This window comes from Hemiscyllium ocellatum, chromosome 40 (genome assembly GCF_020745735.1).
Source record: "Hemiscyllium ocellatum isolate sHemOce1 chromosome 40, sHemOce1.pat.X.cur, whole genome shotgun sequence".
Classification (NCBI taxonomy): Eukaryota; Metazoa; Chordata; class Chondrichthyes; order Orectolobiformes; family Hemiscylliidae; genus Hemiscyllium; species Hemiscyllium ocellatum.
In genome coordinates, this window is record NC_083440.1 from 1,804,278 (window position 1) to 1,831,638 (window position 27,361).

General features: G+C 53.2%; 2 protein-coding genes across 2 annotated transcripts in view; one reads left to right on the top strand and one right to left on the bottom strand.

Annotated features, from left to right (window-relative positions):
* Positions 1 to 15,343: 15,343 nt before the first annotated feature.
* On the top strand, positions 15,344 to 20,414 carry LOC132834535 (stefin-C-like). Its single transcript, XM_060853459.1, has 3 exons — positions 15,344 to 15,514; positions 16,025 to 16,126; positions 19,851 to 20,414. The coding sequence occupies exons 1-3, from the start codon at positions 15,434 to 15,436 to the stop codon at positions 19,974 to 19,976; spliced, it is 309 nt and encodes a 102-aa protein (XP_060709442.1). The 5' UTR covers positions 15,344 to 15,433; the 3' UTR covers positions 19,977 to 20,414.
* A 630-nt stretch (positions 20,415 to 21,044) lies between these two features.
* The window catches only part of LOC132834521 (FACT complex subunit SSRP1-like), a 36,845-nt gene continuing 30,528 nt past the window's right edge, over positions 21,045 to 27,361 (bottom strand). The window contains exons 13-16 of the mRNA XM_060853441.1: positions 27,084 to 27,260; positions 25,483 to 25,580; positions 25,137 to 25,284; positions 21,045 to 21,231 (exon numbers count right to left, since the gene is read on the bottom strand). Coding sequence (XP_060709424.1) covers positions 21,175 to 21,231; positions 25,137 to 25,284; positions 25,483 to 25,580; positions 27,084 to 27,260 — 480 coding nt within the window. The 3' untranslated portion in view covers positions 21,045 to 21,174. The remainder of the gene's footprint in view (positions 21,232 to 25,136; positions 25,285 to 25,482; positions 25,581 to 27,083; positions 27,261 to 27,361) is intronic.

Genomic DNA, 27,361 nt, shown 5'->3' on the forward strand with positions numbered 1-27,361 from the left:
TGTGTGCATGTCTGTGTGTGTGTCTCTGTGTGTGTGTGTCTGTGTGTGTGTACGTGTGTGTGTCCCTCTGCGACTGAATCCTTGAGGGTTTGCAGTGGCGCGGGGAGGCCAGCAGAGGGTGGCATTGTATCACTTTCAACACAAGGGAACCTGGTTGCTCTACTTTGACTTTCTCACCCAGTTTGTGGTTACCATCAGTGGTTAGGGCTGTTAACCAGGTTAGTGGTTATCGTCAGTGGTTAGGGCTGTTGACTCGGTTTGTGGTTACTGTCGGTGGTTAGGGCTATTGATCGGGTTACTGGTTACTGTCAGTGGTTAGGGATGTTGACCAGGTCAGTGGTTACAGTATCAGCAGTTCTATCAGTTTTATTAACTGAAGTGGTGTGCGCTGTGCAGCCTGACCTGTCTCCCTGAATGCTGAGTTAGCCAATGGCCCAATGTGGTGCTATTGTATTTAAAAGGGGCATTTCTACAGCCTGTAGTCACGGGTGACTGAGGTGATAGTTATGGGTGCTTGGGTCAAACTGATTTCTGCTGTTGAGGGGATGGTGTGGACTATCCATCTCTCTGTTAGCAGGAGTTATTGTTTGTGTAACAGTAGCTGGTCCCACACAGGGCTCTGTCAGCAGCAAGGCATTTATTCTGGCATCATAGGTTATTGCTAATTCTCCCAATCCCTGTTCTGTTCTTGCCCCTGGGAGAGAGTCCTGTGAGCAGATCTGGGTATCTCACCTTCAGGAGGACAGATTAACCTCAGAGGAGGGACATTGTGGGTTTATCAGGATGATCCTGGATTACTCAAATCCAAACTGTTTTGTTTGGAGTTTAGACGGTTAAGGGGTGTCTTAACAAATGTTTGAGTATTAAAGAGAGGTTGGGGATCTTTACTGGAGTCTAGGGGCTAGTGAGGTGACTAATAGAGGTTGATAAAATCACGAGGGGCACAGAGAGAGTTATTGGTAGCTGGGTTTTCCCGTGGGCCGGGGGGTTAAAGACGGTGGGGGGTACATTGTAAAGATGAGAGGAGAGGGATTTGCAAAAGCCACGAGGGCCGATCTTTTACACAGAGAGGGTGGTGGGTGTGGGTGCAGCTACAACATTTACAGGAGAGAGTGAGGGCTGCAGACGCTGGAGATCAGAGCTGAAAATGTGTTGCTGGAAAAGCACAGCAGGTCAGGCAGCATCCAAGGAGCAGGAGAATCGACGTTTCGGGCATGATCCTGAAGAAGAGCTTGTTCCCGAAACGTCGACTCTCCTGCTCCTTGGATGCTGCCTGACCTGCTGCGCTTTTCCAGCAACACATTTTTCAGCTCCACCATTTATCGGTGATTCGGATCAGGGCGTGGCTAGGATAGGTTTGGGGAGAATATAGCACAGAGCTCGTTTAGTTTGGGGCGATTGTCGGCATGGACAGGTTAATGAGCATGGAACACAGAACAACACAGCACAGTGCAAGCCCTTCGGCCCTCAGTGTTGTGCTAGCCTTCTATCCTACTCCAGGATCAGACGAACCCACATCCTCTTCACTGTCATCCACGTGTCTCCAAGAGTTGATTAAATGTCCCTAATGTCTCTAACTCTCCTCCCCCACCATTCCCCCCCCCCCCCACCACTCTCTGTGTAACGAACCTACCTCTGACATCTCCCCTAAACCTTCTCCAATCACTTTAAAATTCTCCCCTCCTCGTGATAGACATTTCCGCCCTGGGGAAAAGGTTTCTGGCTATTCACTCTATCTCTGCCTCTCACCATCTTGTACAGCTGTACCAAGGCCCCTCTCATCCTTCACTCCAATGGGGAACGTCCGAGCTCCCTCAACCTCTCTTCCTAAGACACACCCTCCAGTCCAGGCAGCATCCTGAGGTAAATCCCCTCTGTACCCTCTCTAAAGCTTCCACATCCTTCCTATAATGTGGTGACCAGAACTCCACCCCCACCCCCCTCTCGCTTATCTCCCCACCCTTCAGGCTCACTGCCTTTATTCCTGATGAAGGGCTTTTGCCCGAAACGTGGATTTCGCTGCTCGTTGGATGGTGCCTGAACTGCTGTGCTCTTCCAGCACCCACTGACCCAGAATATTCCAAGTGTGGTCTAAGCAGGGCTCCATAGAGCTGCAGCATAACCTTTCAGCTCTTAAACTCAATCCCCTTACTAATGAAAGCCAACACACCATACACCTATCAACTTGGGTGGTAACTTTGAGGGATCTATGGACATGGACCCCAAGATCCCTCTGTTCCTCCACACTGCCATGAATCCTGTTTTTAACCCTGTATTCTGCATTCAAATCCCACCTTCCAAAGTGTATCACTTCACACTGTTCCAGGTTAAACTCCATCTGCCCCTTCTCAGCCCAGCTCTGATTCCTCTCAATGTCACGTTGCAACTGACAACAGCCCTCCGCACTATCCACCACTCCACCAGCCTTTGTGTCATTGGCAAACTTACTAACCCACCCTTCCATTTCCTCAACTAAGCTATTTATAAAAATCACAAAGAGTAGAGTTCCCAGGACAGATCCCTGAGGAACGCCACTAGTCCTAGGCTGAATACCCTCCATCTCCCACCACCCCCTGTCTTCTCTGGGCTGACCAATCCTGTATCCAGACAGTCAAGTTTCCCTGTATCCCATGCCTCCTTACTTTCTGAATGAGCTTACCCTGGGGAACCTTATCAAACGCCTTGGTTAAATCCTTGTACACCGCATCGCGGTGCATTCGCGATATCGCTGAACTGATTCATTTTGGATTACCTACTCACTTGAGCTGAGGTAAGCTCTGCTGTCAAAAACAAAAATGGAGCAGGGGATATATCCCAGAATTCTCTAAGTTGGCGCCACCTACTCTGTTCGGTGATGGCGACTCGTGAGTGAATGACAAAACTTCAGGTAGAGATGAAGTTCATTGATTTTTTTTAAGGTAAGCTCTGGAATGTGGGAGCGTTGGGAAAAGGTGCAGAGGAGATTTACCAGGATGTCGCCTGGTCTGGAGGGAAGGTCTCATGGGGAAAGGCTGAGGGACTTGGGCCTGTTCTCATTGGGCAGAAGGAGGCTAAGGGGGGATTTGATAGAGACATACAAGATGCTCAGAGGATTAGATAGGGTGGACAGTGAGAGACTTTTCCCTAGGATGATGATGTCAGTGTGTACGAGGGGGGTATAACTACAAACTGAGGGGTGATAGATTTAAGACAGATGTCAGAGGCAGGTTCTTTACTCAGAGAGAGGTAAGGGGGTGGAATGCCCTACCTGCTAATGTAGTTAACGCAGACACATTAGGGAGATTTAAACAATCCTTAGATAAGCCCATGGATGATGATGGGATAGTGTAGGGGGAGGAGCTGAGAATTGTTCACAGGTCAGCACAACATCGAGGGCCGAAGGGCCTGTTCTGCGCTGGATTGTTCTGTGTTCTATGTTCTAAATAAAATTGGAAAAAGACTCTCACTCTCTCCCCTATCTAACCCTCTGAGCATCTTGTATGTCTCTATCAAATCCCCCTCTTAGCCTCTCTCTCTCTCCAATGAGAACAGACCCAAGTCCCTCAGCCTTTCCCCATAAAACCTTCCCTCCAGACCAGGCGACATCCCGGTAAATCTCCTCTGCCCCCTTTCCAACGCTCCCACATCCTTCCCGAAATATGGGGGACCAGAACCGTACACAATATTCCAAGTGTGGCCGCACCAGCGTTTCGTATTTACGCTGATTACTCCTCCACTCCCGGCTACACCAGAATAGGATAAAAAACGATGACTGCAGATGCTGGAAACCAGACTCTGGATCAGTGTGGTGCTGGAAGAGCACAGCAGGTCAGGCAGCATCCGAGGAGCAGGGAAACCGACGTTTCGGGCAAAATCCCTTCATCAGGAAACGGTCCCTCGCTAACACTTGGTCTTTCTCACATTATAAAACCGGACTGACCTTGCTAGCTCTTGGTGGTGATATCAGGTTCTGGGTGAGCTGGGAAAGAGGTGAATTGGAATTCTCAAACAGGTGAGCAAGTCGGGCCTGACCATTCCCAACCGCGAATTTGCTTGTAGCCTTCAGTCTTTTTTGACGGTGTGTACAGATGTTGGGGCTTTAAAGGATGATTATGGGCAGATGATGATGCTTTGTAGCTTGACTTCAAAGTATGCATAGGATGTGCAGGGATATGTAGGTTGTTCCATTTTGAGTAGGGAAAGATTGAGAGGAACATCTCAGACCAATGACTCTGTAACCAAGAGCTGGGAGGGGGGTGGTTAGAGCTTGTGTGAGCTGAGGTCTCCAACCAGACAATTATTTTTAAAATATCTTGCCTCAGAATGCCAGGGAAGTACGAGTGAGCCTTCCAGTGTTGGAGTTACGGACAGACGCGGGATTAATTGTAAAGTCACAGAGATGTACAGCACGGAAACAGGCCCTTCGGCCCAACCCGTCCATGCTGACCCAGATATCGGTAATTGCATTGTATCTTGGGTGGGAGACCTTTCAAGTAATGCAGAAAGTGTGTACTGAAGTATCCAATCCCTCCACCACCAATGCTTAGGAGCAGCAGTGTGTACGATCCACGGAATAACTGCGGGAATTTGCCCAAGATCTTATTCAATATCTTCCAGACCCACATTAGCACATACCTGGGACCACCGTCACCTGGAAGCTTTCCTTCCGGGGGACATCGCTGGCCTGAGTTGGAAATGCCTGGTCTGGAGGGAAGGTTTTATGGGGAAAGGCTGAGGGAATTGGGTCTGTTCTTATTGGAGAGAGAGAGAGAGGCGAAGAGGGGGATTTGATAGAGACATACAAGATGCTCAGAGGGTTAGATAGGGGAGAGAGTGAGAGTCTTTTTCCTATTTTATTTAGAACATAGAACAATCCAGCACAGAACAGGCCCTTCGGCCCTCGATGTTGTGCTGACCTGTGAGCTATTCTCAGTCCGACCCTTCGGTCAATTTTTAAACAATGCAGATGATAAAAGATTGACGCGGAGGAGGCTGAATGAGAGTGAAAAACAATTACAAACATTGATCCTGAAAGCAGAAGGCATTGAGCTTAGAGCAGTTGGTTACAATGACGGCTTAACAGTTTTAATGAGACAAACACTGCTTTTGGTGAAACCCCGCCAGTCATGATAGAGTCAGAGAGATGTACAGCACGGACACAGACCCTTCGGCCCAACCCGTCCATGCTGGCCCAGATATCCCAACCCAATCTAGTCCCACCTGCCAGCACCCGGCTCATATCCCTCCAAACCCTTCCTATTCATATACCCATCCAAATGCCTCTTAAATGTTGTCATTGTACCAGCCTCCACCACATCCTCTGGCATCTCATTCCATACACGTACCACCCTCTGTGTGAAAAAGTTGCCCCTTAGGTCTCTTTTATATCTTTCCCCTCTCACCCTAAACCTATGCCCCTCTAGTTCTGGACTCCCCCACCCCAGGGAAAAGACTTTGTCTATTTATCCTATCCATGCACCTCATAATTTTATAAACCTCTATAAGGTCACCCCTCAGCCTCCGACGCTCCAGGGAAAACAGCCCCAGCCTGTTCAGCCTCTCCCTGTAGCTCAGACCCTCCAACCCTAGCAACATCCTTGTAAATCTTTTCTGAACCCTTTCAAGTTTCACAACATCTTTCCGATAGGAAGGAGACCAGAATTGCACGCAATATTCCAACAGTGGCCTAACCAATGTCCTGTACAGCCACAACATGACCTCCCAACTCCTGTACTCAATACTCTGACCAATAAAGGAAAGCATACCAAACGCTGCCTTCACTATCCTATCTACCTGCGACTCCACTTTCAAGGAGCTATGAACCTGCACTCCAAGGTCTCTTTGTTCAGTAACACTCCCTAGGACCTTACCATTAAATGGATACGTCCTGCTAAGGTTTGCCTTCCCAAAATACATGTGCTAATGATTTAGGTCTGGTCTAAGTCGTCAGAACTGCAGCTTAATGGAACTAGGTAATAAATCCAGATGGCTGGTGCGGCCACACTCGGAATATTGTGTACAGTTCTGGCCCCCATATTTCGGGAAGGGTGTGGGAGCGTTGGAAAAGGGGGCAGAGGAGATTTACCAGGATGTTGCCTGGTCTGGAGGGAAGGTTTTATGGGGAAAGGCTGAGGGACTTGGGTCTGTTCTCGTTGGAGAGAGGAAGGCTAAGGGGGGATTTGATAGAGACATACAAGATGGTCAGAGGGTTAGATAGGGGAGAGAGTGAAAGTCTTTTCCCTAGGATGATGACGTCAGTGTGTACAAGGGGGGTATAACTACAAACTGAGGGGTGGTAGATTTAAGACAGATGTCAGAGGCAGGTTCTTTACTCAGAGAGTGGTAAGGGGGTGGAATGCCCTACCTGCTAATGTAGTTAACGCAGCCACATTAGGGAGATTTAAACAATCCTTGGATAAGCACATGGATGATGATGGGATAGTGGAGGGAGAATAGTTCACTGTCAGTACAACACCGAGGACCGAAGGGCCTGTTCTGTGTTGGATTGTTCTAGGGTCCATGTTGTATTTGCTTCCTGATTTTTTTACTCTTTCAAGACGACAGAAGCTGGAAATGCTTGCCAGTCGTAAAGTTTTTAAAATTGTCATGCCCTTCATTTATAACTGTTCCTTGTAAATCGCAAGAAAGGTTTACAAAATCCTGAGGGGCGTGGAGAGGGTAAATAGGCAAAGTCTTTTCCCTGGGGTGGGGGAGTCCAGAACGAGAGGGGCATAGGTTTAGGGTGAGAGGGGAAAGATATAAAAGAGACCTAAGGGGCAACTTTTTCACACAGAGGGTGGTACGTGTATGGAATGAGCTGCCAGAGGATGTGGTGGAGGCTGGTACAATGACAACATTTAAGAGGCATTTGGATGGGTATATGAATAGGAAGTGTTTGGAGGGATATGGGCCGGGTGCTGGCAGGTGGGACTAGATTGGGTTGGGATATCTGGGTCAGCATGGACGGGTTGGACCAAAGGGTCTGTTTCCGTGCTATATATCTCTATGACTCTGTGAGTCTATCCACTGCTCTACCTTCCTCAACGTGTTGTGTCACATCCTCAAAGAATTCAATAAGGTTTGTCAGGTTTTGACCTGCCCCTCACAATGCTGACTATCTCTAATTAATCTAGGGTTTTCCAAGCAATCCTAAATCCTGTCTCTCAGAATCCTCTCCAATACTAGCCCACCACTGATGTAAGACTGACTGGTCTGTAATTCCCAGGATTATCCCTATTTCCTTTCTTGAACAAGGGAATAACATTTCCCACCCTCCAATCACCTGGCACTACTCCAATGGAGAGTGAGGACGCAAAGATTATCACCAAAGGCGCAGCAATCCCTTCCCTCGTTTCCTGTATTCTCCTCGGGTAGATCCCGTCTGACCCAGAGGATTTATCTATCCTTACGGTTTTCAAAATTTCAAAATTACAAGCCCTCGCTCCCATCATCAGCCTGTTGTAGCATTTCAATTTGTTTCACCCTGTCCTCAGAAATGACAAGGTCCCTCTCAGGACTGAAGCAATGTATTCATTAAGGAACTCCCCTACCTCCTCCGACTCCAGGCACTAGTTCCCTCCACTATCCCTGACCGGCCCTACCCTCACCCTGGCCATCATCTGGTTCCTCACAGAAGTGTAGAACACCTCGAGGATTTCCTTAATCCTACCCGCTAAAGCTTTCCCTTCTAGCCCCCCTAAGTCCATTCCTCAGTTCGTTCCTAGTTACCTTGTAACCCTCTAGAGCCCTGTCTGATCTTTGCCTCCTCAACCTGAAGCGAGCTTCCTTCTTCCTCTTGACTAGGTGCTCTACATCCCTTGTTACCCACGGTTCCTCCACCCTACCATCCCTTCCTTGTCTCAGTGGGACAAACCCTTCCAGCATTCACAGCAAGTTCTCCCTGACCAACATCCACATTTGTGTCGTGCATTTCCCTGGAGGTCCCGGTTCCTGCCTAATAACATTGCAATTCCCCCTCCCGCAATTAAATACTTTCCCAAACTCTCTCCTCCTATCCCTCTCCAAGCCTTTGGTCACTCCCACCAGAATGCTCTCCCACCGAGAGAGATCTGACCTCTGACCTGATTCATTACCAAACCCCCATGTCCCTAATCCAATATGGCCTCCCCTCAAGTCGGCACGTCTAGATATTGAGCTGAAAAATGTGTTGCTGGAAAAGCGCAGCAGGTCAGGCAGCATCCAAGGAACAGGAAATTCGACGTTTCGGGCCAGAGCCCTTCATCAGGAATGAGGAGAGTGTGCCAGGCAGGCTAAGATAAAAGGTAGGGAGGAGGGACTTGAGGGAGGGGCGATGGAGATGTGATAGGTGGAAGGAGGTCAAGGTGAGGGTGATAGGCCGGAGTGGGGTGGGGGCGGAGAGGTCAGGAAGAAGATTGCAGGTTAGGAAGGCGGTGCTGAGTTTGAGGGATTTGACTGAGACAAGGTGGGGGGAGGGGGAATGAGGAAACTGGAGAAATCTGAGCTCATCCCTTGTGGTTGGAGGGTTCAGGAATCCATCTTGGACACACCTGACAAAATCTGTTCTATCCAAACTATTAGCTTTGGGGGGGGGGGGGGTTCCAATCAATATCAGGGCAGTTGAAGTCACCCACGACAACCACCCTGCTCCCTCTGCACCTTTCCAACATCTGTGTCCCACTCTGCTCCTCCGTGTCCCTGTTGTTATTGAGAGACCTGGAGAAACCCCCCACTCCTTTCCTGGTCCTGCCTTCCACCCAGACTGACAAACTCTCCTCGACCCCCTCCCTGTCTGCGGCTGTGATACTATCCCTGATGAGCAATGCCATTCCCCCAACCTCTTTTACCCACCCCCCCCCTTCCCCTCCTCGTCCTTTAGAAACATCTAAACTCCGGAACATCCAACAACCCATCCCTGCCCCTGTGATACCCAATGGCCAGCACCTCACCCTTCCAAATAGTGCTCCATGCTCTCAGTTAGTCACCCTAACCCCGATACATTAAAATATAGACACTCCAACCCATCACACGGACTGCAGCTTTACCCTGTTGAGTGCCTGTCCCTCCTCACGGACTCTTCGCACACTATATCTGTCTGTCCCATCCTCTGATCTGTAGCTCTGGTTCCCAACCCCAATTTAAACCCTCCCGAAGAGATCTGGAATAGCCCGTGCCCAGGATAGTGATGCCCCTCCAGTGTAGATGGAACCCATCCTTCTTGCAGAGATCCCACCTTTCCCAAAAAGCCCACATACCTGAAGCCCTCCCTCCTCCACCAGCCCAGCAGCTACGTGTTCAGCAGCCCTCGTTCTCTGTTCCGAACCTCACTAGGCATCGGTAACAATCCTGAGATTACTACTCTGTGCTGGGAGTAAGTGAGGACTGGCAGCGGCTGGAGATCAGAGCTGAAAACGCGTTGCTGGAAAAGCGCAGCAGGTCAGGCAGCATCCAAGGAGCAGGAGAATCCTGAAGAAGGGCTCATGCCCAAAACATCGATTCGTCTGCTCCTTGGATGCTGCCTGACCTGCTGCGCTTTTCCAGCAACACGTTACTACTCTGCTAGTCTAGCTTTGGAAGGGCCGAAGGGTCTGTGTTGTCGGGCTGTATATGAACAACACTCTGGAGGGTATTGTCAGTGTGACGGTGGGACTGGGTCTTCACATGGACAGTGCGAGGGTCTCTCTCACCGAGACGGTCACGGACAGATACATCTGCAGCCAGCAGGTTGGTAAGGATGGGGGGGTGAGGAATGTTTTTCCCTCCTGTTCGGTTCCCTCACCCCCTGGCGCAGACCCCAGTCTGGCAGCGATGTCCTTGAGGACCCGACCAGCTCAGTCAGTCATGGTGCTGCCCAGCCCCTCTTGGTGGTGGGGCGTTTAGTTCCCCCACCCCAGAGAACATGCTGTGTCCTTACCACCCTCAGTGCTCCCCCCCCCCAAGTGCTGTTCAACATCGGAGGGGGGGACCTAACGCTTCATCAGCCGAGGGAGAACAAGACGTGGAAATCACCAGGAGACGTGGAGTTCAACCCGAAGCCGTGAGACTCCATGGCGTCCGGAGTGGATGCTGGGGACCCCCAGGGTAACTCCCTCCCGGCAGTGTGCCCCACCCCCTCTCTGCCGATGGGGGCAGGACAGACCCAGAGAGGGTGATGGTGGGGTCTGTAAGGTATAAGACTCTGGTGCGGCCGCATCTGGAGTATTGTGTGCAGTTTTGGTCGCCATACTATAGGAAGGATGTGGAGGCACTGGAACGAGTGCAGAGGAGGTTTACCAGGATGTTGCCTGGTATGGTAGGAAGATCGTATGAGGAAAGGCTGAGGCACTTGGGGCTGTTCTCATTGGAGAAAAGAAGGTTTAGGGGTGACTTGATAGAGGTGTACAAGATGATTAGGGGTTTAGATAGGGTTGGCCATGAGAACCTTTTTCCACGTATGGAGTCAGCTATTACGAGGGGGCACAGCTTTAAATTAAGGGGTGGTAGGTATAGGACAGATGTTAGGGGTAGATTCTTTACTCAGCGGGTTGAGTGTTCATGGAATGCCCTGCCAGTAGCAGTGGTGGACTCTCCCTCTTTATGGGCATTTAAGCGGGCATTGGATAGGCATATGGAGGATAGTGGGCTAGTGTAGTTTGGGTGGGCTTGGATTGGGGCAACATCGAGGGCCGAAGGGCCTGTACTGCGCTGTATTTTTCTATGTTCTATGTTCTATGTATGATCCGGTGAGGATGACGGTGATGCCATGATTCATCTGAGAGACCGCTCTCCCCAGGTTGGCACTGGGCTGGCTCTCACGCCCCCTATATGTCAGTCAGGAGGACTCTGCAGGGGTAATGGGGCTGTTTTTACCCTTGTCTTTTCTGGGACCGAGCTCAATGCCACCTGGTCCATCTAGTTTCACTTCTTTAAGGCACTGTGGCGATTGGTAGAGCTGAATGGTTTGTTGCTGGGCCATCTCAGGGGGCAGGTGAGAGACGACCACGTTGCTGTGGGTCTGAAGTCAGATATAGGCCAGACCCAGTCAGGATGGCAGACTTCCTACCCTGAAAGACAGCAATGAACTCGGTAGGTTTTTCCAACAATCGAGAATGGTTTCACGATCATCAGTGAACTGTTAACTCCAGATAATGCTGCACTCAAACTTAAACCATCAGTCAGTGCAAGGCACTAACTCAGTTCCCCGGAACAGGAACCACACCACTACGCTGTCACATCCCCACAAATTAAATCCACGTCTTGACTTTTATTAAATACACAACACACCAGTGATGTTCGGATGCAGGTCTGGGCGCCGTGAACGCAGTTCCTGGATAAAGACTCCAGAGATAATCCCAAAAGGCGACCACCTCCCCTTCAGCTATCACCACGATGCCTGAGGAAGGGTCTGAAACGTACTGCCTGAGAGTGTGGGGGAGACAGGGTCATTCGAGGGGTTAGGGTGTGGGACGTGCTGCCTGAGGGTGTGGGGGAGGGAGGGTCATTCGAGGGGTTAGGGTGTGGGACGTGCTGCCTGAGAGTGTGGGGGAGGGAGGGTCATTCGAGGGGTTAGGGTGTGGGACGTGCTGCCTGTGAGTGTGGGGGGAGGGAGGGTCATTCGAGGGGTTAGGGTGTGGGACGTGCTGCCTGAGGGTGTGGGGGGAGGGAGGGTCATTCGAGGGGTTAGGGTGTGGGACGTGCTGCCTGAGGGTGTGGGGGGAGGGAGGGTCATTCGAGGGGTTAGGGTGTGGGACGTGCTGCCTGAGGGTGTGGGGGGAGGGAGGGTCATTCGAGGGGTTAGGGTGTGGGACGTGCTGCCTGAGGGTGTGGGGGAGACAGGGTCATTCGAGGGGTTAGGGTGTGGGACGTGCTGCCTGAGAGCGTGGGGTAGGGAGGGTCATTCGAGGGGTTAGGGTGTGGGACGCGCTGCCTGAGAGTGTGGGGGGAGGGAGGGTCATTCGAGGGGTTAGGGTGTGGGACGCGCTGCCTGAGGGTGTGGGGGGAGGGAGGGTCATTCGAGGGGTTAGGGTGTGGGACGTGCTGCCTGAGAGCGTGGGGTAGGGAGGGTCATTCGAGGGGTTGGGGTGTGGGACGTGCTGCCTGAGAGTGTGGGGGAGGGAGGGTCATTCGAGGGGTTGGGGTGTGGGACGCACTGCCTGAGGGTGTGGGGGAGGGAGGGTCATTCGAGGGGTTGGGGTGTGGGACGCGCTGCCTGAGAGTGTGGGGGAGGGAGGGTCATTCGAGGGGTTAGGGTGTGGGACGCGCTGCCTGAGAGTGTGGGGGAGGGAGGGTCATTCGAGGGGTTAGGGTGTGGGACGCGCTGCCTGAGGGTGTGGGGGAGGGAGGGTCATTCGAGGGGTTAGGGTGTGGGACGCGCTGCCTGAGGGTGTGGGGGAGGGAGGGTCATTCGAGGGGTTAGGGTGTGGGACGCGCTGCCTGAGAGTGTGGGGGGAGGGAGGGTCATTCGAGGGGTTAGGGTGTGGGACGTGCCGCCTGAGAGTGTGGGGGAGGGAGGGTCATTCGAGGGGTTAGGGTGTGGGACGTGCTGCCTGAGGGTGTGGGGGGAGGGAGGGTCATTCGAGGGGTTGGGGTGTGGGACGCGCTGCCTGAGAGTGTGGGGGAGGGAGGGTCATTCGAGGGGTTAGGGTGTGGGACGTGCCGCCTGAGGGTGTGGGGGAGGGAGGGTCATTCGAGGGGTTAGGGTGTGGGACGTGCTGCCTGAGAGTGTGGGGGGAGGGAGGGTCATTCGAGGGGTTAGGGTGTGGGACGCGCTGCCTGAGAGTGTGGGGGAGGGAGGGTCATTCGAGGGGTTGGGGTGTGGGACGCGCTGCCTGAGAGTGTGGGGGAGGGAGGGTCATTCGAGGGGTTAGGGTGTGGGACGCGCTGCCTGAGAGTGTGGGGGAGGGAGGGTCATTCGAGGGGTTAGGGTGTGGGACGCGCTGCCTGAGGGTGTGGGGGAGGGAGGGTCATTCGAGGGGTTAGGGTGTGGGACGCGCTGCCTGAGGGTGTGGGGGAGGGAGGGTCATTCGAGGGGTTAGGGTGTGGGACGCGCTGCCTGAGAGTGTGGGGGGAGGGAGGGTCATTCGAGGGGTTAGGGTGTGGGACGTGCCGCCTGAGAGTGTGGGGGAGGGAGGGTCATTCGAGGGGTTAGGGTGTGGGACGTGCTGCCTGAGGGTGTGGGGGAGGGAGGGTCATTCAGGAGAGTCTGGAATGATGTTGCAAGGGAACTGAGGATTGAAAGATTTGCCGAGGTTGACCCGACAGAGTTTGTGCTGCAGCTGAGGTGTGGTTGGTGTGATATCTGGGAGTGATCCCTCTCTGAGCCAGCACTCTGCGGTTGCTCCTGGGTGTGGGAACGCTGACGCAGTCTCCAAGCGATGGTGTTTTTCAGAAGTTTGGAAATTCCTGCTATTTTCCCAGCATCACGCTGCATTAAAAACAGACAGCTCAACAAAATCCCCTCCCCGTGAGAGGTTCAAACACGTTCTGTTTCTGTCGGCCTGGGGAAATATCTGAGACACATTGTCAACCTGCCAGCATCCTCCCGCTCTGAGGCAGCGTCAGGCAGTGAGCCTGCCTCCCTCAGCACTGACCCTCCGACAGTGCCCACGCCCTCAGCACTGACCCTCCGACAGCGCCCACTCCCTCAGCACTGACCCTCCGACAGTGCCCACTCCCTCAGCACTGACCCTCCGACAGTGTCCACTCCCTCAGCACTGACCCTCCGACAGTGTCCACTCCCTCAGCACTGACCCTCCGACAGTGCCCACTCCCACAGCACTGACCCTCCGACAGTGTCTGCTCCCTCAGCACTGACCCTCCGACAGTGTCCGCTCCCTCAGCACTGACCCCCCGACAGTGTGGCACTCCCTCAGCTATGACCTTCCGACAGTGCCCACTCCCTCAACACTGACCCTCCGACAGTGCGGCACTCCCTCAGCCCTGACCCTCTGACAGTGTCCACTCCATCAGCACTGACCCTCCAATAGTGCCCACTCCCTCAGCACTGACCCTCCGACAGTCGGCACTCCCTCAGCACTAACCCTCCGACAGTGCCCACACCCTCAGGACTGACCCTCCGACAGTGCCCTCTCCCCCAGCACTGACCCTCCGATAGTGCCCACTCCCTCAGTACTGACCCTCCGACAGGGCCCACTCCCTCAGCACTGACCCTCCGACAGCGCGGCACTCCCTCAGCACTGACCCTCTGACAGTGCCCACTCCCCCAGCACTGACCCTCCGATAGTGCCCACTCTCTCAGCACTGACCCTCCGACTGGGCCCACTCTCTCAGCACTGACCCTCTGACAGGGCCCACTCCCTCAACACTGACCCTCTGACAGTGCCCACTCCCCCAGCACTGACCCTCCGATAGTGCCCACTCTCTCAGCACTGACCCTCTGACAGGGCCCACTCCCTCAGCCCTGACCCTCTGACAGTGCCCACTCCATCAGCACTGACCCTCCAATAGTGCCCACCCCCTCAGCACTGACCCTCCGACAGTGCGGCACTTCCTCAGCACTGCCCCTCCGACAGTGCCCACTCCCTCAGCACTGACCCTCCGACAGTGCTGCACTCCCTCAGTACTGACCCTCCAACAGTGCAGCACTCCCTCAGCACTGACCCTCCGACAGTTCCCACTCCCTCAGCACTGACCCTCCAACAGCGCCCACTCCCTCAGCAGTGACCCTCCGATAGTACCCACTCCCTCAGCACTGACCCTCCGACCTCCCTCAGCACTGACTCTCCGACAGTGCCCACTCCCTCAGCACTGACCCTCCAACAGCGCGGCATTCCCTCAGCACTGACCCTCTGACAGTGCCCACTCTCTCAGCACTGACCCTCCGACAGTGCCCACTCCCTCAGCACTGACCCTCTGACAGTGCCCACTCCCTCCGCACTGACCCTCTGACAGTGTGACACTCCCTCAGCACTGTCAGGGACATGGATAGGGTAAATAGACAAAGTCTTTTCCCTGGGGTTGGGGAGTCCAGAACTAGAGGGGCATAGGTTTAGGGTGAGAGGGGAAAGATATAAAAGAGACCTAAGGGGCAACTTTTTCCCCCAGAGGGTGGTACGTGTATGGAATGAGCTGCCAGAGGATGTGGTGGGGGCTGGTACAATGACAACATTTAAGAGGCATCTGGATGGGTATATGAATAGGAAGGGTTTGGAGGGATATGGGCCGGGTGCTGGCAGGTGGGACTAGATTGGGTTGGGATATCTGGGTCAGCATGGACGGGTTGGACCGAAGGGTCTGTTACCGCGCTGTACATCTCTGTGACTCTGAAGGAATGTGAGATTTAAAAAGGTGGGAACGTGTGAGAGAGAGGAATGTTGAGGTAGGGCAGACAGGTGGCCTGAGGGAGGGGAGCGGCTGGTATCAGGTAAGTTTAATACGCGCAGGATTCAGAATTGCAATCAGAGACAGAGAGAGCGAGAGAGAGACCGAGAGCGTGAGCGAGACAGACCGACGGACAGAGGGGCGAGACAGAGAGAATATGGACCCCGGCCAGCATGTTATGGGTGGTTATGGGACAGTCCAGGCTGTCAGTGAGGAAATCCAGGACCTAGCCCAGAAGGTCAGCCTTTCTCCTTCGGAATGCCTTCTGCAGCTCCCAAACACTCCCGGGCTGTCTCTCTCCCTAATAAAAGGACAGTATAGAGGGGATGTCAGAGGCAGGGTCTTCACACAGAGAGCGGTGGGAGCCTGGAATGCGTTACCAGCAGCAGTTGTGGAGGCAGGGTCACTGGGGAGATTTAAGAGACTGCTGGACATGCATATGGTCACAGAAATGTGAGGGCGCGTACATGAGGATCAGGGGTCAGCACAACATGGTGGGCTGAAGGGCCTGTTCTGTGCTGTCCTGTTCTCTGTTCTGTGTAACGGTCCCAGAAGGTGGGACATCAGAGCCAGGCCAGCGAGGGGCTCACTCAGGTTGGTGATCAGTGATGCCATGGGGAAACGGTTCAGGGTGGGGTCCATCCTGGGCACAGGAAGATCCCAGAGAGGAAGGAAAGCTGAGATGGCCGCCCAGCGCTGCCCCAGGACTGACTCATGATTTTTTTTTCTCTCTGAAACTTTCTTGCAGTTTAAGCCGCAAGTTGAAAGTAAACTGAATTGCAAATTCGAGATTTTTCACGCAATCTCTTACCGGAGTCAGGTGGTGGCTGGAATGAACTACGCTCTTAAGGTGTGTATACGTCAAGGCAGAGTCATGGGATATTAGAGAGAAAAGGGAGGGGGTTACAGAGACAGGGAGGGGGGTTATAGAGATAGGGAGGGGGTTACAGAGACAGGGAAGGGGTTATAGAGACAGGGAGGGGGTTACAGAGATAGGGAGGGGTTACAGAGATAGGGAGGGGTTATAGAGACAGGGAGGGGGTTACAGAGATAGGGAGGGGTTACAGAGATAGGGAGGGGGTTACAGAGACAGGGAGGGGGTTACAGAGACAGGGAAGGGGTTACAGAGACAGGGAGGGGGTTACAGAGACAGGGAAGGGGGTTACAGAGACAGGGAAGGGGTTACAGAGACAGGGAGGGGGTTACAGAGATAGGGAGGGGTTTACAGAGATAGGGAGGAGGTTACAGAGATAAGGAGGGGTCACAGAGACAGGGAGGCGGTTACAGAGAGAGGGAGGGGGTTGCAGAGATAGGGAGGATTTAAAGAGATAGGGAGGGGGTTACAGAGATAGGGAGGAGGTTACAGAGATAAGGAGGGGTCACAGAGACAGGGAGGGGGTTACAGAGACAGGGAGGGGTTACAGAGACAGGGAGGGGGTTACAGAGATAAGGAGGGGGTTACAGAGACAGGGAGGGGGTTACAGAGACAGGGAGGGGGTTACAGAGATAAGGAGGGTGTTGCAGAGACAGGGAGGGGGTTACAGAGACAGGGAGGGGGTGTAGGGCAAGGAGGAGGTTACAGAGATAGGGAGGGGTTGTAGGGACTGGAGGGGGTTACAGAGATAGGGAGGGGGTGTAGGGGGTTACAGAGATAGGGAGAGGGTGTAGGGGCTGGAGGGGGTTAGAGAGATAAGGAGGGGTCTCAGAGATAGGGAGGGGGTTACAGAGATAGGGAGGAGGTTGCAGAGATAGGGAGGATTTAAAGAGATAGGGAGGGGGTTACAGAGATAGGGAGGAGGTTGCAGAGATAGAGAGGATTTAAAGAGATAGGGAGGGGGTTACAGAGATAGGGAGGAGGTTACAGAGATAAGGAGGGGTCACAGAGACAGGGAGGGGGTTACAGAGACATGGAGGGTGTTGCAGAGACAGGGAGGGTGTTGCAGAGACAGGGAGGGGGTTACAGAGACAGGGAGGGGGTTACAGAGACATGGAGGGGGTTACAGAGATAAGGAGGGTGTTGCAGAGACAGGGAGGGGGTTATAGAGACAGGGAGGGGGTGGAGGGGGTGTAGGGGCTGGAGGAGGTTACAGAGATAGGGAGGGGGTGTAGGGACTGGAGGGGGTTACAGAGATAGGGAGGGGTGTAGGGGCTGGAGGGGGTTACAGAGATAGGGAGGGGGTGTAGGGGGTTACATAGATAGGGAGAGGGTGTAGGGGCTGGAGGGGGTTAGAGAGATAGGGAGGGGGTGTAGGGGGTTACAGAGATAGGGAGGGGGTGTAGGGGCTGGAGGGGGTTAGAGATAGGGAGGGGGTGTAGGGGCTGGAGGGGGTTACAGAGATAGGTAGGGGGTGTGGGGGCTTACAGAGATAGGGAGGGGGTTTGGGGGTTTACAGAGATAGGAGAGGGGCTGGAAGGGGTTACAGAGATCGGGAGTCGGTGTCTCTGCAAAGGTTGTTAAAGAGTTAGCCTGTGTGCTGGTTACAACTGAACTTGCCCAAACGTGCGCTCATGTTTGTAAAGTTGTGAATATAACGGCTGTGTTTAAGAATGCGGTGGGTGAAATGAACCAGGCACCTGTGGAGCTGTGCTCAGTAGTGAGGAATGTCTCTGAACCCGGGCCCTGAAGTGCTCCTCACCGAGTTCGTCAGGAAGTTTTGGTGGAGAGCATTGAAAGGGAAATGGTGTTGAACAAATTTACTGTAATTCTCTGAAGGGTTAACACGTTCTGTGGCTGACAGGCAGTCTGTCGGTGTGAGATATTGGGATTTCAGATAAAGTACCACATCAGAGACTCTTACACCACAGGAAAGCCCATGGTATCAGAGGGCTCACATTCTCAACATTGAATGAAGACTGGCTGGCCAGGGGAAAACTGAGAGTGTGGCTGACAGGTCACAGGTCAATCCTTCCCAATTCACACCAACCACTCAGGCAGCGGGAGAGAAGTCACAGTCGGTTCGATTCCCAGTGACCCCAGGATGGGTGGGAACGTATGTTCGGAATTGTAGGGGCTGGTGCTGAAGGTGAGGGGCGAAGGTGATAGGTCAGAGGTGAGGGTGCAGCAGATAGGTGGGAAGAAAGAAGGGCAGGTAGGACGGTTCGGGTGGGGTACTGAGTTGGAGGGTTGGAACTGGGATCAGGTGGGGGCAGGGGAGATGAGGAAACCGTGTGGTTGGAGGGTCCCCAGGTGGGAGATGAGGCGTGGGGCGGCTTGGATTTGGCGATGGAGGACACCCAGGAATCATGTTGCCCTCGGCAGAGTGGGAGGGAGGAGGTGTTGCAGTGTTCGGCCACGGGGGCGGTGGGCTTGGTCGATCCGGGTGTTCCCGGGAGGTGTTATCTGGAATGTTCCGCGAGTTGGCTCCCCTTCAAAGGAAATGGCTACCCTTTATTACAAAGGGAAACTGAACCTGAAAGTGAGGAGGTTAGGCTTCAGATATACGGGGTGTCAGTGAGATCACATCTCCAGTACTGTGTGTAGGCCATTCGGCCCTTTGAGACTGACCCACCGGACAGTACGATCATGGCTGACCATACAATGTCAGTGTCCCACTCTCCCAACCTCTCTCCGTACCCATTATCCCTTTAGCCCCATCGGTCACATCCAGCTCCCTCTTGACGATATCGAATGAACAGGTCCCTGTGGGATAGATTTCCACAGGTTCACAACTTTCCGAGTGAAGGAAGTCCTCCTCACCTCACTCCTGAATGGCTTACCTCTTTATTCTTAGGCTGAGACCCCGAGTTCAGGACTTCCCCACCATCCGGAACATTATTCCCACACATCTAGCCTGCCCGTCCCGTCAGGATTTTATAGGTTTCTGTGAGATCATCCCTCATTCTCCTAAATCCCAGGCCCAGCAGACCAGAAACGCATGAAGTGCTCCAAACGTGGACTTCCCGATCGTTTGGGAAGAAGGATTCCTCCTGTGGGTCAGTCCGGAACGTGGGCAAACCGTTTCAGAATTCCAAGCTGCACTCTCAAGAGAAGGAAAAGGAGAATTTTTCTCTGGGTGCTCCGGTTTCCTCCCACGGTCCAAAGATGATCAGGTTAGGGTGGGGTTGGCCATGAGAAATTGTCCCATAGTGCCCAGGGATGTGCAGGTTATTGTAGGTTGGCCATGGGAAATTGTCCCATAGTGCCCAGGGATGTGCAGGTTAGGGTGGGATTGGCCGTGGGAAATTGTCCCATAGTGCCCAGGGATGTGCAGGTTAGGGTGGGATTGGCCGTGGGGAATTGTCCCATAGTGCCCAGGGATGTGCAGGTTAGGGTGGGATTGGCTGTGGGAAATGCAGGGGTGCGAGGTTACAGGGACAGGGTAGGGGTGTGGATCTGGGTGGGATGCCATTCAGAGCACCGCGGTATGGACCTGAAGGGCCGAATGGCCTGTTCCTCACTGTCTGCACAGGAGAGTGGGGCCGTCAAGTACTTTGACGCCGGATTCCTGTCAGGTGGGGAATGGAAGGTGCTCAGAGGGGTTGGGGGAATGGGATAGTATCGAAAGGCCGAGCAGGTGTTTTGTCTGAATGAATGGTGCCCTCAGCTCGCTCTGACCCGTCTGTACCCTCCGCAGATCGTTGTAGGTCGTGGCGATGATTATATCCACATGAACGTATACCAGCCTCTGGCCTGTTCAGGGAAGTCGGCCGAGCTCAGAGACGTCCAGACGGGGAAGAAGCTGTTTGACGAAATCAAGTGACCGTCTCCGTTTGTCTGTCTCTCTCCCACAAACCCCTTTCCATTTATCATCCCAGCTTCACTCTCTCCACACCCCTCGCATATCACCCATCCAGCCCCTTCCCCAGCCTGTCCCACAGGGGGAACAGCAGGAGGCCATTCAGCCCCTTCCCCAGCCTGTCCCACAGGTGGAACATCTACAGGCCTTCCCAGGTATGTGACCACCACCGGTCTCGGAAAAAGTGCACCATGTTCCTTCCTGGAACCAAGGAACATCGTTAACATGGCAGTGGGATCTTGCTGTGCGTAAACCTGCTTTCCCTCTCCAGCAGGCCAGGAGAAGGGGTCCTGAGGCGCCGAACGGAGTAATCCTTCCTGTTACCTTCCACAGAACACCATTCCCGATGTTCCACTGCAGTATCTTCACAAAACGCTCAATAAAATCCTTCGGAAAACTAAACTCCCAACTCTTTATTTGGACTGTGACTGGGGAGGGAGGGAGGGGGTAACCGCGGTAATGGAGGGCAGGGGCACTTGCCCATACCGCGGGTGTTTGGCAAGGCTGGCAGTGGGTGGCTGTTCCAGCTGACTTTGGTTTGGGGGAAGGTGGCTTGGACAGGAAGACGGATTATTATCGGAACGGTCAGCAAAAGGGAGAGGTGCAGCAAGACAGGAGCATCCATAAGACATAGGAGCGGAAGTAAGGCCATTCGGCCCATCGGGTCCACTCCGCCATTCAATCATGGCTGACGGGCATTTCAACTCCACTCACCCGCGTTCTCCCCCTAGCCCTTAATTCCTCGAGACGACAAGAATTTATCAATCTCTGCCTTGAAGACATTTGGGGGGGGGGGGGGGGGGGGTGAAGGGGTGTTTGTGGGTGTGGGGTCAATCCAGGGGGAGGGGGCTGTTTTATCCCGGGATGGTACACACTGCTGTTACTGAGGGGGTTGGGGGTTGGGAGTGAGGGGATGTTTGTGGGTGTGGGGTCAATCCAGGGGGAGGGGGCTGTTTTATCCCGGGATGGTACACACTGCTGTTACTGAGGGGGGGTTACTGGGGAGTGGGTGTTCAAACAGAAAGCGAGAGATTATTGAAAAAACATACACTTTATTGAAACTCTCAGGTCAGGCGACTCACAGATATCGCGGGGGGGGGGAGCAAATAAAAAGAAGTGAAGGACTGTCAGCACATCGACCACGAAAGCTTCACCCGTACGGTTAGTCAGAGCCAGATTCCTCAGAGCTGACTGGAGTACTGGCTGCCTTCTCAGAGCCCTGTGGGGAGAGAGGGGGAGAGAGGGGGGGGGGGGGGGGGACAGAGAGAGGGGGGGGGGGGGGCAGAGAGAGAGGGGGGGACAGAGAGGGGGGGGGACAGAGAGAGAGGGGGGACGGGGGGGGGAGGGACAGAGAGGGGGGGGGGGGGGGGGGGGAGACACAGAGAGACACCAAGTAAATGAGAACAGTATCCTGCACAGTGCAGAAATGGCACAACCAGAATTTATTGAGGTCTGTGAGAAAGGCAGTGGTGGTCTTAGTACTGATGTCTAAAACACACTGGGGGGGGACACACTGACAAACACAGCCGAAGGGGTGGGGGTGGGGGGGGTTGAGTTCACTGGGTGCACTTGGACCAGTACACAGTACACACAGGCAGGCTGTTGTGGGCCCAGTCATGTGTAATTAAACAGGAGAGATCGAAGGCTTCACACTCACTGCCATTTCAAGACAAGAGTGATCATAACGTGACGCTATCTCACACCCACCCACGGGGAGGGGGGGGGTGAGAAACACGGGTCTGAAACTAGAGTCTTTAACAGAAGAGTGACAAGGGGGAAAACAACCGAGGTGGTTTAACTGGCTTGGGGAAAACAGCTCAGAAATTATGAAGTTATTCACAGACAGCTCGTGATGCTCAAAGATATAGAGGGTGGTCCAAATTCCGGAGGCACAGTTTGGGTCGGGATGGGAACAATACAATCCCTACTCCCTCATGAGTCTGGTTAACAGGTCCTTAACAGTAACCTGACAGGACTATTCGGTCTAAAGAGGGAGATAACCAGGTACAGTCTTGGTCTCCTCGGTTGAGAAAGGACGGACTGTCAGAGGGCGTGCGGGTCACTGCATCGTATCCACAACGCGAAGGAAAAACTCAGCAGGTCTGGCAGCATTCTGCAGAGAGAAAGCAGAGTTAACATTTCAGATCTGGTGACCCGTCTCCAGAAGGGCTGAGGAAGGGTCATCGGAGCTGAAACGTTAACTCGGCATTCTCTCCACGGAGGCTGCCAGACCTGCTGAGTTTAGCTTCGGATTTCCAGCATCTGCAGTTCTTAGGGGGATGAGGAGAGAAGGAGCTGACTGGGACGAGACTCGTTGGGAGATTAGAAGTATGTGGGAATCTTACAGAAACATTTAAACTGATGAAGGGAATGGATAAGATCAAAGCCGGGGTTTCCACTGGGGAATTAGCTTTAATTCCCAGCTCGGCGAACAGAACCACAACAACGAGCACCCGAGCTACAAATCTTCACACAAACTTTGAACGAGCTTTAAAATAAAGGGGAGCAGATTTCGGACTGAATTGAGGAATCTGTGGAATTCCCTGCCTCATTAATGATTTGGAGATGCCGGTGTTGGAGTGGGGTGTACAGAGTTAGAAATCCCACACCACCACGTTATACTCCAGCAGGTTTATTTGGAAGCACTAGTGCTGCTACTTCAGGTGGCTGTGGAGAATAAGATCGTAAGACGCAGAATTTATAGCAGAAGGTTTAGCGTGATGCAACTGACATTATACATTGGAAAAGACCTGGATTGTTTGTAAAGTCTTTTAGAATGGACATTAATTTTAAAAGGTTACATTCTCAAGTGAGCTTTAACAATAAGATGCTCTGTCGTCCCAGATAATGCATTGAGGGTGTGAGGTGCCCTGTGTGAGGCTGTCTGTACCCCAATGTTCAGACTGATCCTATTTCTAAACAAAAAGAGATTGACAGAATCTTGCTGATTGATGGATTCACATAGTTTTGTTTGATTTCAGTTCATGCACGAACAGGAACCAACATGGTCATTCAAAAAGATTAGACAATCCAGGTCTTTTGAAATGTATAATTTCAGTTACATCACACTAAACTTTTTGCTATAAGTTCTGCGTCTTACCATCTTATTCTCCACAGCCACCTGATGAAGGAGCGTCACTCCGAAAGCTAGTGCTTCCAAATAAACCCGTTGGACTCTAACCTGGGGTTGTGGGATTTCCAACTCAGCCCAGTGGAGGCTGTCCTGTTGAATGTTTTTAAGGCGATGATAGAGACTTTTGAACAGGAAAGTAACGAAGGGTTACGGTGAGAGGGCGGGGAAGCGGAGGTGAGGCCAGGAAGAGGTCAGCTAAATGGCTGGAAGGGCCGAGTGGCCAATTCCTGCACCACGTTCTTATGCAAGAGCTCGCCAGGAAATTTTACAATCACAATCACGGGAGGTTTTATTCTAAGGAGAGACAATCCGACAGCACAGAGACAGGCCCTTCAGCCCAGATGGGCTCATGCTAACCAAACTGTCCATCCACGCTAATCCCCACTTGGATGAGAAGGACCAGGGCCGAGTGCAGGGAAATGGGGTTGGCCTGGATGGACATTTATTTAGGCTAGCATGGATCCATCTGGGCTGAAGGGCCTGTCTCCGTGCTGTCAGACTCCATGAGGAAGTGCCCAGGTTGGCAGGGAGAATAAATAAGAAGCCTATTATCGAAACTGGGTCACAGAGCTGGACAGCACAGAAACGGGCCCTTCGGTCCCAGCCGTCCGTGCTGACCCAGATATCCCAACCCAATCTAGTCCCACCTGCCAGCACCCGGCCCATATCCCTCCAAACCCTTCCTATTCATATACCCATCCAAATGCCTCTTAAATGTTGTCATTGTACCAGCCTCCACCACATCGTCTGGCAGCTCATTCCATACACGTACCACCCTCTGGGTGAAAAAGTTGCCCCTTAGGTCTCTTTTATATCTTTCCCCTCTCACCCTAAATCTATGCCCCTCTAGTTCTGGAGTCCCACACCCCAGGGAAAAGACTTTGCCTGTTTATCCTATCCACGCCCCTCATGATTTTATAAACCTCTATAAGGTCACCCCTCAGCCTCCGACACACCAGGGAAAACAGCCCCAGCCTGTTCAGCATCTCCCTGTAGCTCAGATCCTCCAACCCTGGCAACATCCTTGTAAATCTTTTCTGAACCCTTTCAGGTTTCACAACATCCTTCCTATGCAGAAAGATCTGGGTGTGTGAGTGCACGAATCTCAGGGGGTTAGTGCCATAAGGGGCAGGCGGGAGCCGGGGGAGGAGAGGGAGAGAGTTGAATCCAAGAGTAGGGAGGTTGGGTAGTAGCTATACAGTCTCTGTAGAGCACTGCGTATGGGACTAGGCACGCTGAAGGTGTATGCAATAGCTCAGGGGAGGTGCAGGAGTCTCATTGTTGGGGAGATCTGCACCCAACTCTGTGCTGTTGGAGAACGACAGGTTACCGGAGCAGACAGAGTTAAGAGTCACACAACACCAGGTTAGAGTCCAACAGTAAAAAGTGAGGTCTGCAGATACTGCAGATCAGAGCTGAAAATGTGTTGCTGGTTAAAGCACAGCAGGTTAGGCAGCATCCAAGGAGCAGGAAATTCAACGTTTCGGGCCAGAGCCCTGATGAAGGACTCTGTCGAATTTCCTGTTCCTTGGATGCTGCCTCACCTGCTGTGCTTTAACCAGCAACACATTTTCAGCTAGAGTCCAACAGGTTTAATTAGAAGCTTTCGGAGTGCTATTCCACAACCACCTGGTGAAGGGGCAGTGCTCCAAAAGCTAATGCTTCCAAATAAACCTGTTGGACTCTAACCTGGTGTGGTGTGAGTGTTAACTTAGTCACCCCAGTGTCTCCCAATCAGAATAGACAGGATCAATCCTGGGACAATGCTCGCCCCCTTGCGGGAGAATCCAGGACCACAGCTCACCCTGAAGGAGGGGGGAATTGGACAGGGGAGTTTCCCAGGGGAATTGCGGGTGGGTGGGGGGAGTAGCTGGATGTTACTGAACGAGGGTGCAGACATCAAGGAGCTGAATTGCCTCCTCCTCCTCCTGCTGCTGACTGAGGAGCAGTCCTGGTTACAGCCCTGCTTTCCCACTGTCCCTCACACTCACCTCACTCTCGGACGAACTCTCATCACTCGACACAAACTCCTTGCTCTTGAAGCTGTCCCCGTTGCCCTTGACGGGGCTTTTTGAGACGGCGTTCCTGGGAGCGGCCTGCTTCCCACCTTTCCCCTTCGGCTTGGTTTTCTGGGCGTCCCTACACAGAGAGAGAGAGAGAGAGAAAGAAAGAGAGAGACAGGCAGCAGGTCAGTCGCTCAGGGTCACAGAGGAGGGGGGTCAGTGAAGGAGACACTGAGCAAAAGACACAGACACACATACAGACAGAGGCACACCCACACAGACAGAGACAGACACACCCACACACACAGACGGGGGGAGGACTCTCTCCACTTACTTCTTCTTCTGGAAGGACTCGGCTTTCCCACTCCTCTTATATTCCTCCATCTTCTTCTCATACTCCTTCTTGGCTGCGGCTGCCCGGGCATCCCACTCCTACAGGGACGGGGGGAGGGCAGGGGGAGGGCGGATGCAAGAGAGAGAGAGGGGTCAGACAGGGGAGAGAGATCAGACACAAAACCTTGGTTGACTTGGTCCATGGCCCCAGTTTGTAACCTCCCACATCACCCGTATCCCCACCAGGAAACCGGTTTCTCTCAGCGTCTCTCGCCCGTAAGTGTTCAAAGTTTGTGCGAAGATTTGTAGCTCGGGTGCTCGTTGTTGTGGTTCTGTTCGCCGAGCTGGAAGTTTTTGTTGCAAACGTTTCAGCCACACTACCATACATCAGGAGCGTTTCAGAACTGACAGCCAGACTACTGCGACCCCTAGGACTCATAACGGCACACAAACCAACAGCCACGCTCAGACAACAACTCACCAGGACAAAGGAGCCGATACCCAACATCAGCAAAACTAATGTAGTTTATAAAATACCATGCAAGGACTGCACAAAACACTATATAGGACAAACAGGAAGACAGCTAACAATCCGCATACATGAACACAAACTAGCCACGAAACGACACGACCAGCTATCCCTAGTAGCCACACACTCAGACAACAAGCAACATGAATTCGACTGGGAAAACACTACTATCATAGGGCAAGCCAGACAGAGAACAGCCAGGGAATTCCTAGAGGCATGGCATTCATCCACAAACTCCATCAACAAACACATCGACCTGGACCCAATATACCAACCACTACAGCGGACAGCTGAAACTGACACCCGGAAGCGGCAAGGACAGACCACTATAAATGCCGGAAGAAACATCAAAGAAGCACTTCGCAGGAGGCTCCACAGCACTGATGATGTCTCCCAGCCAGGGGACGAAACGTTTGCAACAAAAACTTCCAGCTCGGCGAACAGAACCACAACAACCTGTTTCCCTGGAAGGGGGGGGGGGGGAAATCAGCTGCTGAAATTGTAGGCACCTGACGGGACGGTACAGCCACCGATGGGGCAAAGGGAACCCGGGCATGTTCAACAGGGTGGGGGGGTGGGGGTAACAGAGATAGGGAGGGGCTGGAGGGGGGGTTACAGAGATAGGGAGGGGGTGTAGGGAGTGGAGGGGGGGTGTAGGAGAGCTGGAGAAGCAGAGTTGACGACGACGTGGGGGATGTTTGGACAGACTGGGTGTTAGCAGTAGGAGCTTGAAAATGTGTTGCTGGAAAAGCGCAGGTCAGGCAGCATCCAAGGAGCAGGAGAATCGACGTTTCGGGCATGAGCCCTTCATCAGGAAATCGGCTTATGCCCGTAACGTCGACTCTCCTGCTCCTTGGATGCTGCCTGACCTGCTGTGATCTCCAGTATCTGCAGTGCCGACTGTCTCCAGGTAGCGGTGTGAGCCAGCGCAGTGAGGGACTGTGAGAGACGCTGGCTGGTGGGGAGGGTCGAGGAGCAGTGAGGGAAGGAAGGTGACCGAGCTGGGAGATGCTGCCGACGCGGTGCAGTCAGGATGAGGGCCCAGACACGGATCCGGAACAGAATTCCCACACCTCCTTCTTATCCTTGGTCATGGATTTCCAGAGTTCACCAGCTTTCTTGGACAGCTCCGTGACGCTAATCCCGGGATTGTCAGCTTTGATCTTCTCGCGGTTTGCGTTTAGCCACAGCATGTAGGTCGACATGGGGCGCTTCGGGGCCAAAGGATCCTTATCCTTCGACCTCTTCCCCTGTTCAAACAGGGACAGCACGGGGTCAGACACAGGGGAAAGCTCCCTCTACATTGTCCCCCCCATCACACACTCCCCAGGGACAGGGACAGCACGGGGTT